Below are 15,802 nucleotides of genomic sequence, written 5' to 3'. Positions count from 1 at the left end.
CACTTCCAAATTTTAGGTTAAACATTGCATTAGGTAACCATGCTGTATTATTGTAACTTTATTAAGAGTCACTTCTGAGCACTACTAATTACAGCAACAGCAAACAGAGTGGCAGGCAGATGATAGAGAATTAAAAATGTTTGGGAAGAAGGAAGAAAAGAGGAGAGAAGGGAAGAGGAAGGTAGGAAGAAAAGGAAGGAAGGAGGAAAGGAAGGAGGAAAGAAGAAAGCAAGGGAAGAGGAAAAAAGGAAGGAAGGAAGAGAGGGAAGGAGGGATGGGAAAGGGAGGGGAGAGGAGGGGAGGAAGACAAGGAAGGGAAACAAGGAAATAGGGAGGGAAGGAAGGAAGGAAGAAAGGAAGAAGGGAGGGAAAGAAGGAGAGAGGAAGGAAGGAAGGGGAACATACATGCTATTTTTGAAATGTCTCTGGCTTTGGAGTCTCTCTATGCTTAATTTTCTTACATTTCCCTAAACCAAGAAATTGTCATAATGTTTTTACCTCACAATTCCATAACTTTTATATTAGTAGAAGCTTGTTTGGGTATGTATGTTTGTGGTCAGAAAGCAGTCTATCAAAACCAAACCAAATATACACAAACATTTAAGTTTTTCTTGAGGGACTGTTTAACCTATAGAATTTCCATTGTAAGAGTAAAAAAAAATATAGACTGTAAAGTAATGTATTCTGATTATGGCTGTGTGTCTATACAAGTATTATGTTTGTAAATAGCTGTTTTTCAACTAAGTTGATTTTAAGGTTATTGTTACTGATATATGGCTAATGGTTTCAAAAGAAGTGACTAGAAGGAGGCTAGGAGGGGAAGAAAATGGTATATATTATATTTTAAAGGTTTTACATATTTTCATTTTAAGATATTTGAAGTTGAGAAAATAGGTTTGTCTCACCAAACTTACACATTAATATGAATGTTTGCAGATGATGTTTATCTAGAATTCAAGGGTAAAAATCAAAACGAGAGGTAGGAGTTACCATCATGAATTAGAAAAGAAAGTGAGAGGGAAGGAAAGCAAGAGAGAGAGAGGAGTTTTTTTGTTTAAGCCAGGTAAGATTATTTATAGACATTTGAGATGTCCTTCCAAGTTGTCATGGCAGAAGGCTGCTTACTTAATCCAAGTCTACTCTCTTGGTGCAGCATATTTTGTAAAGCCTCCTGGGTCATTTGAGCCAAATCAAAACCATTAATAATTAAACAACCAAACCATCTCATTAATTACATGTTCTTTATAGTCACTCATTTGTTGTTTTGTAGGACATGATATTTGCGATCTTAATTATCCAACTTTGTCACTTAAATGTGGTTCTGATTGAGTTCTGGATTTTTCTAAATATAGAATTTAACCTTAACCAAAAAGTTATAAAAAAAAATTGTCACAAATAAAATATTCAAATGATGTGCTCTGAAAACGATTCCCAATAGGGTGTTTCAAAAATACTAGAATCCACAGTGACTTCCCTGCAAAGATATTTAATCTAAGTACTCGGTAATTGGTAGTTATTGTTATACACAAACTTTTTATATCTAAAACCCAGTTACTTTTCTTAGTTTTTAAGACAAAATAAATATATAACCATACCACCCATTTTCTAAGTTGTGATTGATTGGAGACCAAGTTCATATAGAAAACTCTGAGTGCCCAGTACTACATAATAATTGCTTAACAAATTTTTGGTTGAGTTGAATAGAATTTTCTAAAGTCAAGCTCCTTAATTGCCTCAACCTCTTAGAATATAATCTCGAACCTGAAATAAAAAAGATCTCTGAAAATCAATACAATGAAAATAAAATCCCTGCACTGAAGCCGGGTCGTTTGTGTCTCCTCTGGGCCTTCTGAACCTCCCTGCTATTACCTATGATATTAGTCATAGAGGATTATGGGATATCCTCTCTGATAATCTACATTATATAAGATACGATATGATATATGATAAACTTATCATATATGCTATATTATATCATATATGATACAATAACCTATGTCATAATGGGTTGTTCTGATTTATTTGACACAAAGAGTAAGAAGCAGAAAACAAACTAGTACTAGGGGAATTCTGGCAGTGGACGAAATATTAGCTGCTGGTTTCATGCTAAAGAAAGATTAAAAAGCATATCCCATCAGAAAGAGGTGCACATATTAGCTTGAGTCACATAAGGAAATGTTAAATAATATATATTATCTTTTGAATAAGGCAGATAATTGTACAATATTTTAGAAAACCATTCCTCCAAAACAAAAATAATGCCCTTGAGGCGACAAATTTCAGTTAGTTGGAGAGAACCGTTTCCTAAGTTACTATTCACCATTATTATTCTGTTTAGTAACACTAACGTGCTACCTCTGGTTTACCTTGCTTCAATTCCTCCCTTCCGCATTCTTAACTAGTGGGTCTCCCCCTTTCCCCCAGCCATTCTACTTCTTTACTTTCCAAAGGAGGATGACCGACTCCCTTGGTTTGCCCAGAGCTTTTCCAGTTTCAGCACTGAAAGTCTTGCACTCTGGAAAACCCCTGAGTCCCAGGCAAATCAGGACAGTTGGACACCCAATTCCTAAGCCAGGCATTCTGATACTCTCATTCTACTCGTGCTGTGCAGTACTACCTTGTAATTAGATATTTCTCTTTTTATAAAATCATTATAACAACCCTCAGATAGTGACTAATCATTAGGTCACTCAGCTCCATGGTCTGAAATATTCTGAAGAAACACTGAGGTCCTGAAACAAGCTGATCATGGATTTGGTTCTTTACTTCATTTAAAGTGCATAGAGCTAGCCGTCCTTTATTTATTTATGTGTTTATTTATTCACTCACTCAAATTTGGGCAAACAAATATGATTTATTTAATCAGTTTTGCTAGCTTGAAAATGAACATTTCTAGATGGAAATTTGTTTTTTTCTTTGTGGGTATGACCTGGGAAGCTGCTGCTTCTGAAGGCTAGAGCTTGGAGGTCTTGCCTCACTTGTCACTCAAAAGACAGTCCAAGCAAAAGGACTCTGAAATTCCACCCTTGCCTTTATTTTTGTATACGTATTTAATAAAATAAAAAATAGAGGCCTTTATAGCATGCAACTCACTGCCTAGCGTTACCATAACCGGTCTTGCTTAATTATCTCAATTGCCCAGAGGATTGTGTTACACCTTTGGCTGTCATGGGCAGAAAGCAAAAGTATGAATGTGGTCGGGTGCCTGCAGCTTGGTTAGTAACAGAACTGTGTGGTTTCGCCTGGAGACAGACCTAAACAATTCCTCGTTAATTGAAATTAATCTTAAGTTTGAAATTTACCCAAATCCCACAACCAGTGTTTGTAGTTAGTCTACTCCTTGTAAGTTGTTCTCTTCTCACCAAACATTAAATGAGGAATTTAGGAACAGGTTATGAACAAGGCCAGAATTCTGCACTAATGTATGCTGTGCAAACAAAAAGGATGTATTTTCATTACTGAAAAGGATAAAAACTGAAAAGCAGAAAGGCCTTAAATGGTGAAGCTTTTACCAAGCATATGTACGAAAAGAAAGTGCATAGAGTAGTCACAAAAACCCACCACCTAATATTGAGTGGCCTCAGTTTTAAGTCTCAGCACTAATAATTCATGTACGTACTTGGACAAGGTGCTTAACCTCTCTGAGCCTTAGTTTCTTCATTTCTTAAATGAGGATAATAATACAGCCTATTCCATAGAGTTGCTGTTAAGACTAAATTATTTAGTACTTAGAAAGGATTTAGAGTCATATTTGAAATATAAATAATAATTGCCATATTAAAGAAAAAATAGCAAGGTACAACCCATATTTTAGAATGCAAATTTTCTCCGTATTTCCAACCTTGAAAAATATTTATTTATTTCAAATCTGCCAGAGAAAGTGGCATTTCCTTTGGGACTACATATCCTTGGTAGCTTTGTGACCTGAAACGATATATAATTGAGTGGATAAAATTAGGTTTAGATGCAGGTAAAACTGGAATTCAAATACTACCTCACTGATTCATTAGCTTTAAAATTCATACTCAGTTTCTTCACCTAAAACAGGGGTCAACACACTACTGGCCATGAGCCAAATCTAGCCCGCTGGCTGTAGAAGTTAGTAAAAATTTTTTGAAACACAGCCATACCATTTGTTTTCATACTGTCTGTAACTGCTTTCACATTACAAGGCTGAATTTGCATAGTTGAGACAAAGACCCTCTGGTTCATAAAGCCAAACAATACTTATTGCCTGGCCCTTTACAGAACTTATTTGCCAAGTCTTAATCTATAATACAAAATAATAACATCCTGATTTGGTTTCTGTGGGAATGAGATAAAAATAATATGTAATGCAAGAACTCTACACATAGTTGAGACTCAATAAAGAGTAACTACACATTATCACCCATTAAACAGAGAATCAAAATCTAAACTTCATAATATTTTTGTTAGTTTTTTTTTTTTTTTGGCTAGTTTATTGGTCTTTTCTATTCCCTTTCTACCTAGGCTGTTGTATCCAAAAACAAAATATGAGCTTGACTTCCTCAAACTTGAATTAAACTAATCTGCCACCCCACTGCACCTGTCTGTTGCCATTTCTATGGCTCTATTCATCTAACCTCTCAGGGTTTATGTTCTATTGTTTGGGAACATTTGCTTTATGGTGTTTCTAGAGTAATCATACAGGAAGCCCAAAGATTCTTCCACCAATTTGTTTTCAATTTTTAATTTTTTTATTTAGAAATAATAAAATAAGACATAATATATAAAAATATGTACAATCCATGGTTTGTGCAGTACAATAGGAAGACTTTAGATACAAAAAGACAGCAAATGGGAAAATAATAACTATCACGATTGTCAATGGCTAGGATTGTTCAACTTGCCAGAGCCCAGAGCTGAAACTCAAAATTACTAGAAAAGAGATTCTACTTTGCTGAGGGTTAGGGATGGGCAGGTAACTACGCCACACTTTTTTTTTTTTCACCTGAACATTATTAGACACAGAGTGAAAAAGAACTCACTCTACTTCTCAGGACAAGCTTTTGCTTTTACTGAGTGGTTTATTATAAAATATGAAGTGACATTTATTAATTGTAAGGGAAATACGATTTACGGGACAGAGCTCATCAAATAAACATCAAGAGTTGGGGTAGGAGTGTATTGGGAAGAAAGGAAGTAAAGAGAAGAAAGAATGCATTAACAGAATAAAAACAAAGTAAAACAAACTTTTCTAGGAATTTGAAAATGACAACAGTGCTATAGTGACATCCTTAAAATGTCTGATTCAAGTATACTCTTAGAGGGATAGAAAACTACTCCTTTCTCAATAATCAAAATAGAATTCACTTTGTCTACATTTTATTTAAAAATAGGATAACCAGGAATCTATGGCTCCCCCCAAAAATATAGTGCCCTTCCAGATTATGGGCAAAAATTCTTTAAAAGGGAATAAATCCTAAGTAAATTCAACAGGGAATCTGCTTGCAATAGAGAAGCAACACACATCTGGGAATTGACCCCAGATATTCACGGTGAGTCCCCTCCATCTGCATTCTAATGACATGTGTACACTAATTAAGGAGACCCAGTCAAGAAGGACAAATATTTTGAAGGTAAAATGCAGCAATCAATGTCGTGCATTACCTGTGTCTTGGCTCTTGACAAAAAAAAAAAAAAAGAAAGAAAAAATTGCCATTTAAAGCTTGTAACTGTTAAAATGCTAATAACTAGAAAAAGGTTTCAAATGAACAGTCCATGCTGAAATAAATAACAGAAGAACATAGCAATACAAACCTTATAAGGCTGGTATATATTTGCTAAAACCATGCTAACCCGTAGCATATAGGTACTAGCTCTCAGACATTGCTGCACTGACATTATACTTTCTATGGCAATTATTTTTCTTTACAGACCTCTATTTACATTTGGCTTTAAATATGAAAATATCTGATAAACTTTATAAAATGTACACTTTAAAAACATAGCTTCTGCAAAATTTTCTTGAAAAAACAAACCTGTGCACCAGAAATTTTATATTTTTTTCTCTTTTTCAGAAATAAGTTGAAAGATTTCCCTCCCTCTTTCTTGCCCGCCCCCCCATACCCACCCCCTTTCAAATTTCTCAAGTCTTTTTAAGTGGCAGCACTCTGTGTTTAGGGGGAGCCTCTTTTGTGGCCACCCCCATTCTCCACTGTATCTTCATTTAATTTACATATCACTGAATACTCTTTGGTTTGATTATTTTCCTTTGCAAAACGTCATAATAGCAGCAGCTGAAGCCCTCAATATCCTCTCACTGTCAAGAACCAAATTGTTGCCTCTTCTGTAAGTTTTCTTGTCCACTCAATCCCCAATTCCTCCAACTCTTTAAACACCTTCCCAAACCTGCCTTAACATTTGGATCTAAAACAACCACTTGCTTAACATCTCTTTCTCGGTTTCATTGAAAATAACACCTCAGTTTTCAAAGCCATCAAATCTGAAGGCTGAAAACAGCAAAAATTGTCATAGTTTTGCAGGCACGGCATTCAGATATGGCTGTTCAAGAACCAGAGACCATCACACACATCAATTTACAAAATATGTGATTCTAGAACAAGCTGTTTTTTAATGGCATACAGAGATATAATACCATAAGAGAGTTGATTTTGAGACTCCAATTAAAAAGAAAAGTCAGTAACCCCAGAATTCACAAATAGGGAATTTTAAACTAAAAAAAAAAAAAAAAAAAGAGTTCCATTATTGAGCTACAGTGAGGAAAAAAAAAAAATGTTTCTAGCAAGGCAGTCAGCCAGGCAGGGGAGGCTTCTGGAAAACAATGTGTCCTTCCTTAGTAACCTGCTCCAGGGCTCCACAGGAGACAATGCTTAGCTCACATTCAATCATAAGTATGCACACAGAAAAGGGAAATAGCCTTTTTAGACCATTATCTCCTTTACTTGTCATTATGTTGTATTTTTATGACTCTCTTTGACCCTAAAATACTAAGACATTTTCATTACTCTCCTCTGCCATAAAAAAGGCAAGTTTCCTCTTCCTCCTAAATACTTGATCTGAAGTGCTGCATCAGATTGGCTAGTCCACACCTCCCCGTTTCCCCGCTTTGGCATTCACTGCCCTATCTGACACTGTAGGACTCACTCCAGACAGACTGATCAGAGGAACAAGCGTGGAGGCCAGGTGTGGCATCTCCTCTAAGGTGAAGGTGGGCTGGCGATGTCCTGACAGTCCAGGCAATAAATTCAGCAGCAAGGGTTTAAACCCATTTATCTTTCATGCTGGATGGCTCAGTTTTGAGAATGCCAGGATGCCAAGGAGGTCCTATGAAGATCTTATGAAATGAATTTTGGAATGTGCAAAAGGGAAAGCCTAGAAAAATGTAAGAGTACATCACCATCTCGCACACTACACATGAGCCTGGCCAGCACTGCCTAGCAGGAAAGGATGGATGTTGGTATTGTGTGTGTGTGACTTTTACTGCCCCTTTCTTCTTCTTCCTTTTAAAATAAAAAAAAGTTACACGAAAGGACAAAATTTTAAAAAGCACTACACTGACTAGACTTGGTGAGTATGATGCTCTATTTTCTGAATAAGGTGCAAAATGAACCGGCGGTTCAAGGTCTTGCTGAGGTTCAAAGTTATTGTCTCTTGATTTCAAGGCAGCCCATGGGGCTTTGTTTTCTTTTAAGTGTAAGCTCCACTGTGCAAAAATATGCATTATCTTTGGTATTTATTTTAGGTAGTTTAACTTAAAATTTGAGATAACCCATTAACATCATGGAGGAAAAAAACAACAACAACAACCCAGAGGCTACCATTTGGCTAGTGTTACATAATGCCCTTATGTAACAAAGAGAGAGAGGAAAAAAATCAATTCTAGCAAACAAATTACTGGCCTCAAAAAATCAGGCTCTTGTTTTGGCAGTTAATAGCCAAATACTTGCCACTTTGAAGCGCATCATGAGCTTTCAATCAAGTTCAACACTGACTTTAAAATTACACAGAAGGAAAACTACACTGCAACAAAAATACACATTTGTGTTCATGTAGTTAGCAGCTTTTCAAAAATTAAGGCAGAGTCTTGCCTTTGTTATGCCATTAAAAACATCCTTGTTCCCTAAAGAGAAGCATTCTGGATAAATCAAATACCCAACCAAGGCTTGCCTGCAAGTTCAAGTTTTGGAAAAACACAAAACAAAACATAAAAACCCATAACTTATTCTACAACATCTATGTGCCATTGGGTCACAATGGAGGCATGGTTAGTGCTTTATGCTAATCATGGAGCTTACAGTCTTTCTTTGAAACCATTGTGCTTGCCTCAGTCCCTTGTGGCCGCTTGCTTGACCCATCTTGACCAGTACCGTCATCTGTATAACTGTTTTGGGCCTCTGACCAACAGACCGTGTTGTAAAGTAACTATTCCAGAGGAGGAATCAGTCAGTCATATCTCCGACTCTCGCCGTAAGGGCCTGGGCTCTAGAGGTACACTTGCCTGGTTGTGAAGGTCTATGTCAGGGGGCGTGTCCGTACTAGTGCTTTCTGGAACTCCGTTTTCACTGTCATCTTCCTCTTTGCTTGTGAGGGCAACTTCATTTTCATAGCAAAATGAATTCGCATTTGAGAGGATGTATTTCTTTTCTGCTAAGTCTCTTGCACTGCAAAGGGGAGTGTTGGGGACTTCGTAAGTTTTGTGGAACCTGGAATAGTCCACTTTGTAGTAGTGCTTCTCTTCAAAGAGCACAGGCTCATAGCGGTGGCCCCACAGGATTTCATTTGCTAGATAAGAGCTACGGCACTGTGTCGTCATGGCAGTGGCTTCCACCATGCCTTCCAGTATGACCACGATTTCAAAGTCTGCATTGTCAATGTCCTGTTTACTCAAATCATATAAAGGACTGTCTTCGTCTATTTCATGGACTATAGTGATTGGGGACACCAGAAATATACGATCGATTCCACTGTCAAACCCAACATTGATGTCTATTTGATCCAGAGGGATATACTCCCCTTCAGAAGTGATTCTGGATTTGAGGAGCTGTGCTCGGACATGAGCTTCCACCAAGTGGCTTTTCCGAAGATTGCCCACTCGCCACATCAAACACAGCTTGCCATCTCTCATGGCAATCACAGCATTGTGACTGAAGACGAGAGTCTCGTTTCTCTTCTTTGGCTTTGCCATCTTGGCCATGACTGCACCAATGATGAAAGCATCAATGATGCAGCCCACGATTGACTGGAACACCACCATGAAAACAGCAATTGGGCATTCATCCGTGACACACCTGAAACCATAGCCTATGGTTGTCTGGGTCTCAATGGAGAAGAGGAAGGCAGCCGTGAAGCTGTTGACCTCGGACACACAAGCTTTGCCCTCTTTGGATGCATCCAGGTCCCCATGGAGCAGAGCTATCAACCAAAACACACAGCCAAAAAACAGCCATGACAGGACGAAAGCCAGGCAGAAGATAACCAGCATCCACCGCCAGCGAATGTCCACACACGTGGTGAAGATGTCTGCGAGGTACCGTTGCCCCTTCTCACCCACGTTGATGAACTGAACATTACAGTGACCATCTTTCTTCACAAAGCGGCTCCTGCACTGTTGTCGGGTGTGGACTTTACTCTTCCCGTTCCCAAAGCCATTTGCAACTGCCATGGTGGCCAACTTCATACCGTCTTCTTCTGAAGAGACAATGCTGTAGCGGTTGGTTCGCACACTGCCCATCGCTTCTGCTGGGGACTCCAGTGCCTCTGCTTTGGAAAACAGTCTGAGTTTTTGCAAAACGCTTTGGAGAAACAGTTTTGAATGTTCGGTGAAGACACACACACAAAAAAAATGAGGAGAGATGGGTGTCTCTGGGAGCCTCGGGGTTCTACCAAGGTCTGTCTGCTGACATGCAGAGTTACTTTAATAACTCAGCTGACATCCAGAGAACATGTCCTGCAAGAAAAGAGAGATTGTGCATTACAAAATAAGCCACTCTTAAAGAATTCTACTGTCTAAGACAATACATCCTAACAAAAACACATAATCAGGTAAAGATAAGTATACTTCACATTAAATTATAAGGTTTTACATTTCTTTGTATCCTAAGCATGCTTTGTAAACCTTTTATTTAAAAGCATAAAGTCGTTAAACACAGGAGAGTTGTCTGTGACAGTTGTTCAACCAAAATGTCAGGTCACGTCCCCTTTCCCTTATTTTTGGCCAGGGATCTAGAATATTCTATTTTTCAGGTCTACCTCTCCCTTCTCTTATTCTCTTCTTTGGCCTGCCCCACCTGCTACGATCCCTGTTAAGCAGATGAAAGACTGTCTGATCCCAAGGTTTGTCGTAAAATTTTTGGAAAGAGGACATGTTTAGAAATCTTCACGTGGACGCAGTATTGATATTCACTGAGTTGCATGTGCACTACGGGAGAATATGAGAGCCCCTGATGGCAAGGTTGAAATCGGAAGACAGACTATTTTGTTTAAATGATATAACTAGCAGACCGGATAGGCTGAGGAAATGCTAGAGGACGAAAGTCAGATTCCCACCTACAAATATAATAGTGATACGGATTTTGGAGTAGGCTTGATTGAGTGTATCCTGAAAACAGAGGGAACTAGTGGACAAAACCTCCTACGATGGTGAATACTGCCCCTATTGCTTATAATCATCTGAAATGGATCCCAGTTTCTGGATACTGTTTGGGCTTGCTTCATCACTTCTCACACTTCAAGCAATCACTATGCAGAAATGCCTGCTAAGTCTCTATTAGTGCAGGTAATTCTGGCTTGAAGACTTTGAAGACGCAGGTTTGCTCTGGGGGATAGAGAGCAATTCTGTTGCCTAGCAATAAGAGTCCTGAAATTCTCCTGAGATGGGGCTGTCATGTGTAATGACAGGCTAGGAAGTAAGCACCATTGTGCCAAAGGACCAGGTCTTTAGCGGATTGAGATAAGGCAGGAACTCATTTCATGTCAGTCCAATGCTGTGTTCTCTCAGACAGAGACAACTGTGTAAGGACAGATCATAAATGCTAGTCCGCTTACTTTCATTTCCAGCGCTGTTATTTGCTACAGGTTCCTATGGAGAAGGCACTCACCTTTACCTAATATGTGCAAATAGTAGTTCTCAGTTTTCTCCAATTGCCTCATTCTTCCCTAGGTAAGAACTATCTATTTACTTTAACTTGCCATCCTCACTCCTAAGAAACTATTTTCCTTGACTAACTAACAAAAAACTAAGAGAAAGTCTAAGGTGCTTTCTTTTTTTTTTTTTTTACATGGATAAATAAATCAATAATAAATAGAAAGCAAGCAGCCCAGTCCCTAAGGTGCTTTCTTTACCAAATGTGTGATAACAAAACGAATATAAGTTAGAACTGAAAAATAAAGCCCATCCTTAACTTTTCATACAACCAAATCCTTCTGCTATATTAAAGGGGGGCAATGAATAACTCATGAAAGGAGTCAGAGATTTGTTGATGCCTGATAATGAAGACTCCATTTTTTTCTTTTCCTCTAAATCCATTAAGATTACACAGTTAATAGAACCGATTTCAGCCAAGCCAGCTGCAAACAAATAAAGCCATCCATTTACATTGTTTTTGTGCGATCCCTTAAAAAGAGGCAAGGTGCATTGCCTTTGAAAATGCCTTGTTACTGTCTTTTGACTTCTTCTTTATCCAAGTTATTATGCAAGAATGTGCCCCAACACATTTTTCCTGAGATTAGTCATCTATGAAAATTGCAATGTGTGTTACATTTTGGCAGCTTTTGACACCTAAATGATGCTTGGTTTGAAAGTGCCTTTGAATCACTTTATAAAAAGAAGTTACTGTGCTTTCTTAACCTTCCACCTGCTTCAATGTTTTGTCTGCTTCCCTGTGAAGTTTGCACTTGGACCAAAGAAACAAGAATCCTACCCCTCAAGGTTCTAGATCCTGTACATGGACAGCATTTTTCAAGTAATTAGTTCATCTCAGTTGCCTCACATTTCTAAACAGACAGAGACAGCAACACCACCAAACGCAGGTGTACGTTTCAAAAAAAAGGGAGAAGAGCTTCATTTAATGAATGCTTTGTATTCTTGAGTTCTGATTGACTTCAGAACTTTGTATTATAAGCTGACACCAAGAAATTCCCTTTTCATGATTCAAAACAATCCTTCCTTGTGAGTTACCATGAGGGGCCATGAGTAGACAGTGTCAAATTTCTTCTGACTTATTTCTGTACTCCTTCCAGATTAAAACATAACAACCATATGAAATCTAAAGACTGAATTATGACTTTCCAAAAATCTTGACCCCGGGACATTTGTTTGAATTCCACAAATCACACAATACCAGCTTCTTATGAATAGCTTTCCACATTTAGAATCTTGAAAGTGGTCTGTATTGAGAGACTATTATTGTCTTATTTCCATTGCTAATAACGGAATTTGTCCCACATGTGGAGCATCATTTAGAAATTTTACCATTTCTTCCTGGAAAGAGAAAAAGAGGCGTTTCGCTTTTTGGTTTGTTTTGTTTTGTTTGGCAAAATGAAAACTTTTGCCACTTCAAATAGATATGCCCCAAAACAGATTTATGTGTGTATGCATGTGCACACACATATACTATGTATTCAGACTTTTTGTGGAGCTGATTACATAGCTAAAAGCTAGAACCTGTCAGGGTTTGATGGGGTAACGGTCTTAATGTTTCATGGTAAAAATTGTTTTCACTGTTAACCTGCCCACATGCCTGAGCGACTTTAAGCGAGCAGAAAACTTCCTTGCCCCGTCCTCTCTCACTAGCAATTACCAATTCGTGAACAAGCTGGGAAAAGCCATCATTAAAAAAACAGGGCTTACATGCAACTTTATTTCAAGCATATATTCACAATAATGTTTTGAGATGCAATCAATTAGGAATAGATGAGAACACAAAGTGATACAAATCCAGAGAACTGAAATTTGATTTGATGAACGATGTGTAAATTGCCCTTCCAGCCAAAATATTTAAGGGCCTAGATGTAAATTTCATGGACACAAATAATCATTTTTATCCAGGCCATAACCCATGATGTAGAAAGTATTTTTGGGAAATTGAGAGGTTACATGTGGTGCTGTTCATGTTAAGACTATTTATAGGCTGAGCCAAAATTAAGCATAAGCAATGGAAAAAATAGTTCAGCGCTTTAAACTTAGGTAGATGTTAAAGCAGAAAGAGCTATGGATAAATGTAAGGTCAAGGAGATCACATGGTACAAATGGGGGATCTAAATTGCTTTGACTTATAGAGGTAATACTTCCAATATGGTTTATGAATAACTAAAACAAAATCAAATGAGAGTAAATGTGTCCTGAAACACGGTCATGATGTGCAATGAATAAGAAAGTTTCTAAGGATAGGAAATAAAGATAGCAAAAGAAAACGTACTGGGCTGAGAGGTCTGCTAATGAGTGTTTAGAGCAGCTATTTCCCAGCTGACGCCATATAGACCAGCCTGAGTGTGCTCTGGGCACATGTTGCTATGTGAGCACAACTGCTAGGAAAGCAACCTCTTAGAAGCTCAATAAACATAAGGGAGGAGGAGGGGGAAGAGGGAGGGGAGGGGGGATACCCATCTATCTACGTGAGCCCCATGTCTAACATTTATACTCAACGACACTTGGCTTGTAGCACTGCTCAGCACCTGCATATGCTGAAAAACAGACATGTTTGGTAAATAAAAATATACACTTAAAAAATTGAAACATCCAATCTGTGCAGGTAGCTCTTTTCAATCTTTCAGGCTACGCAAAAGTCATACAAGGACGCTACAGCTAACCAGAGATTCTGCAACTGAGGAGTCCGAAGGATGTAGAAAAACTGTGTTCTTTTATTTTTTTAAAAAAAGCAAAATTCACAAGAGTTTAGATCAAATATTTCTTATGGAGACCAAGAACATTAAAAAACAAAGTGTCATTAAAATATGAGAAAGGAGGGCAGGAAGCTAAGTAAAATGGCCTTGACCTTATCCTCACCCTTTCCACCATGCTTCAATTAACATCTCTTACCCCTTCTGAGCACCAGGATTTTTTCCAGATAATGGCAAATAGAAATGAAACATTTGGAAGTGAGCAGGAAAACGCTAACAAGTGTACCGATAATGTACATCAGACACACAACAGTGATTGGCGAGAGGAAATCTGGCAGCCTATTGATTATTCATGTGAAAAGAAAACAAATGGCAAAATGCAATATGGATTCTCTGCATATCCAAGGTTTTCAAATAACACCTTATTTCCTAACAAGTAAAATCTGAATTTATGAAAATCGTCAGAATGCACAGCCTTATCCTAGTGATCATCCTATGATATCCTTACCCAGACACAGACATTAAACTGCCCGTTTCCTATCCTTGTTTTTTTTTCCAATTGTCATGATGAATCCATGCTATGATGCAATCTTTTTGCAGAATCAAGTCGTTTTGACTATTTTGCTTCCCTAAAACCACACTGTCTTCAAGCCAGGTATTACCATTATTACTAAAAATAACAAATTGATTAAGAGAGAGTGATATGTAATGTGAAAGTTTTGCGATCCTCAGGCTCAAATCCAACTCGGGCTCCCGCTCTTCTTTCAGGAAGGCAACTTTGAGACACTCACTCTGTTTGAAACTCACGGCTATACTTTGAAGCAATGACGAAAAAAACAAAAAACAAAAAAACCCGCCAAGGATCAAGAATAGTGCTAAGACCCAAGATTTGCCAAGGTTTAAGACCAGGGCTCAAGACGCACGCCCAAACCCTCAACCACGTTTTCTTTTTTTTTTTTTTTTTTTCCCTTAGAGTGAGAACCGAACACAGACACTCTCGCCCTTGCCTCCAAACCCAGTATCTCGCTACAGCTGGTGCACTGGAAGTTATGAGCACAAACAGATGCTGCAGAGAAATCTGTTTCTATTGCTCAACTGTTCCAAGCATGTCTCAGTATTTTTAGCTCTGGGGATGTTCTGGTGCGCACACAAACTATATAGGCATGATCTGGGACTCCGGAGCGTGGGTGAGCGCTACAGCAGTGTGACAGCTGGGCACCTCTGGAGCAGCGGGGCAGGGTAGGGTAGGGGACGGCGGCCAGAGTCCATTCCCCAGGACACACCGGCAGCGAGCGAAAAGGAAGAAAACACAGCAGCCCTTACCTGTTGCTGGCGCAGGAGCATGGGGACATGGAGTGGAAGTGGGGGGTACAGAGGCATGTAAGATCCAGTGGTTTGTAAAAAGCGAGTGAGCCAAAGCAAACCAGAATTCCCAAGACCCAGCCTGCCGGCGCCGGGAAGGCTGCGCGCTGGCCAGGGCTCCAGTGCGCTCTGCAATATCCTGGGCTCTTTTGAGGCGGTCCGTGCGACACCGGCTCTCCTGGCCCCGCCCCCGGCCGCTGCCGGCCAATCGCAGCGCGCCTGGCCGCGCGGCCGGCCCCGGGAACCGCGACGGGGAGGGGAGGATGCTGCGAGGCGTTGCCAGCGGAGGGAACCTGCCGCCGCCTCCTCCCCCTCCACCCTCGGAGCCCGGCCGGGGGAGTCGGGCCCGGGCCGGGGAGGAGGAAGTTGCGGCCCAGCTGGGACAGCAGCAGGTGGGAAGCTCCGCGCCCGGCTGTTGCGGCTGCCTGATTGCAGCCTGGCCTTGGGCAAAGCTTCCTACTCCGTCTGGAGCCCCACACACTTCCCGGTTCCCCCGCTCGGGGGCCACTTGCCCTGCGTGCTCCTCGAGGGGCCTGCGAGATGCCAGCGCCGGGGAGAGACATTTACCGCCGGGGCAGGATTGTTCGTCGGCCCCGGCACGTCTCGCTCTCCCTTCCCT

At 39.7% G+C, this 15,802-nt stretch overlaps 1 protein-coding gene across 1 annotated transcript; it reads right to left on the bottom strand.

Moving 5' to 3' along the window:
* Positions 1-4,437: 4,437 nt before the first annotated feature.
* Positions 4,438-15,324, bottom strand: KCNJ2 (potassium inwardly rectifying channel subfamily J member 2). The gene is made up of 2 exons (XM_003913353.5): positions 15,145-15,324; positions 4,438-9,931 (listed from the first exon to the last, which is right to left on the bottom strand). The coding sequence occupies exon 2, from the start codon at positions 9,713-9,715 to the stop codon at positions 8,432-8,434; it is 1,284 nt and encodes a 427-aa protein (XP_003913402.1). The 5' UTR covers positions 9,716-9,931; positions 15,145-15,324; the 3' UTR covers positions 4,438-8,431.
* Between the last annotated feature and the right edge of the window lie 478 nt (positions 15,325-15,802).

This window comes from Papio anubis, chromosome 17 (assembly GCF_008728515.1).
Source record: "Papio anubis isolate 15944 chromosome 17, Panubis1.0, whole genome shotgun sequence".
NCBI lineage: Eukaryota > Metazoa > Chordata > Mammalia > Primates > Cercopithecidae > Papio > Papio anubis.
Note: the sequence above shows the minus strand (reverse complement) of the source record. Positions and strands in the feature narration are given on the sequence as shown.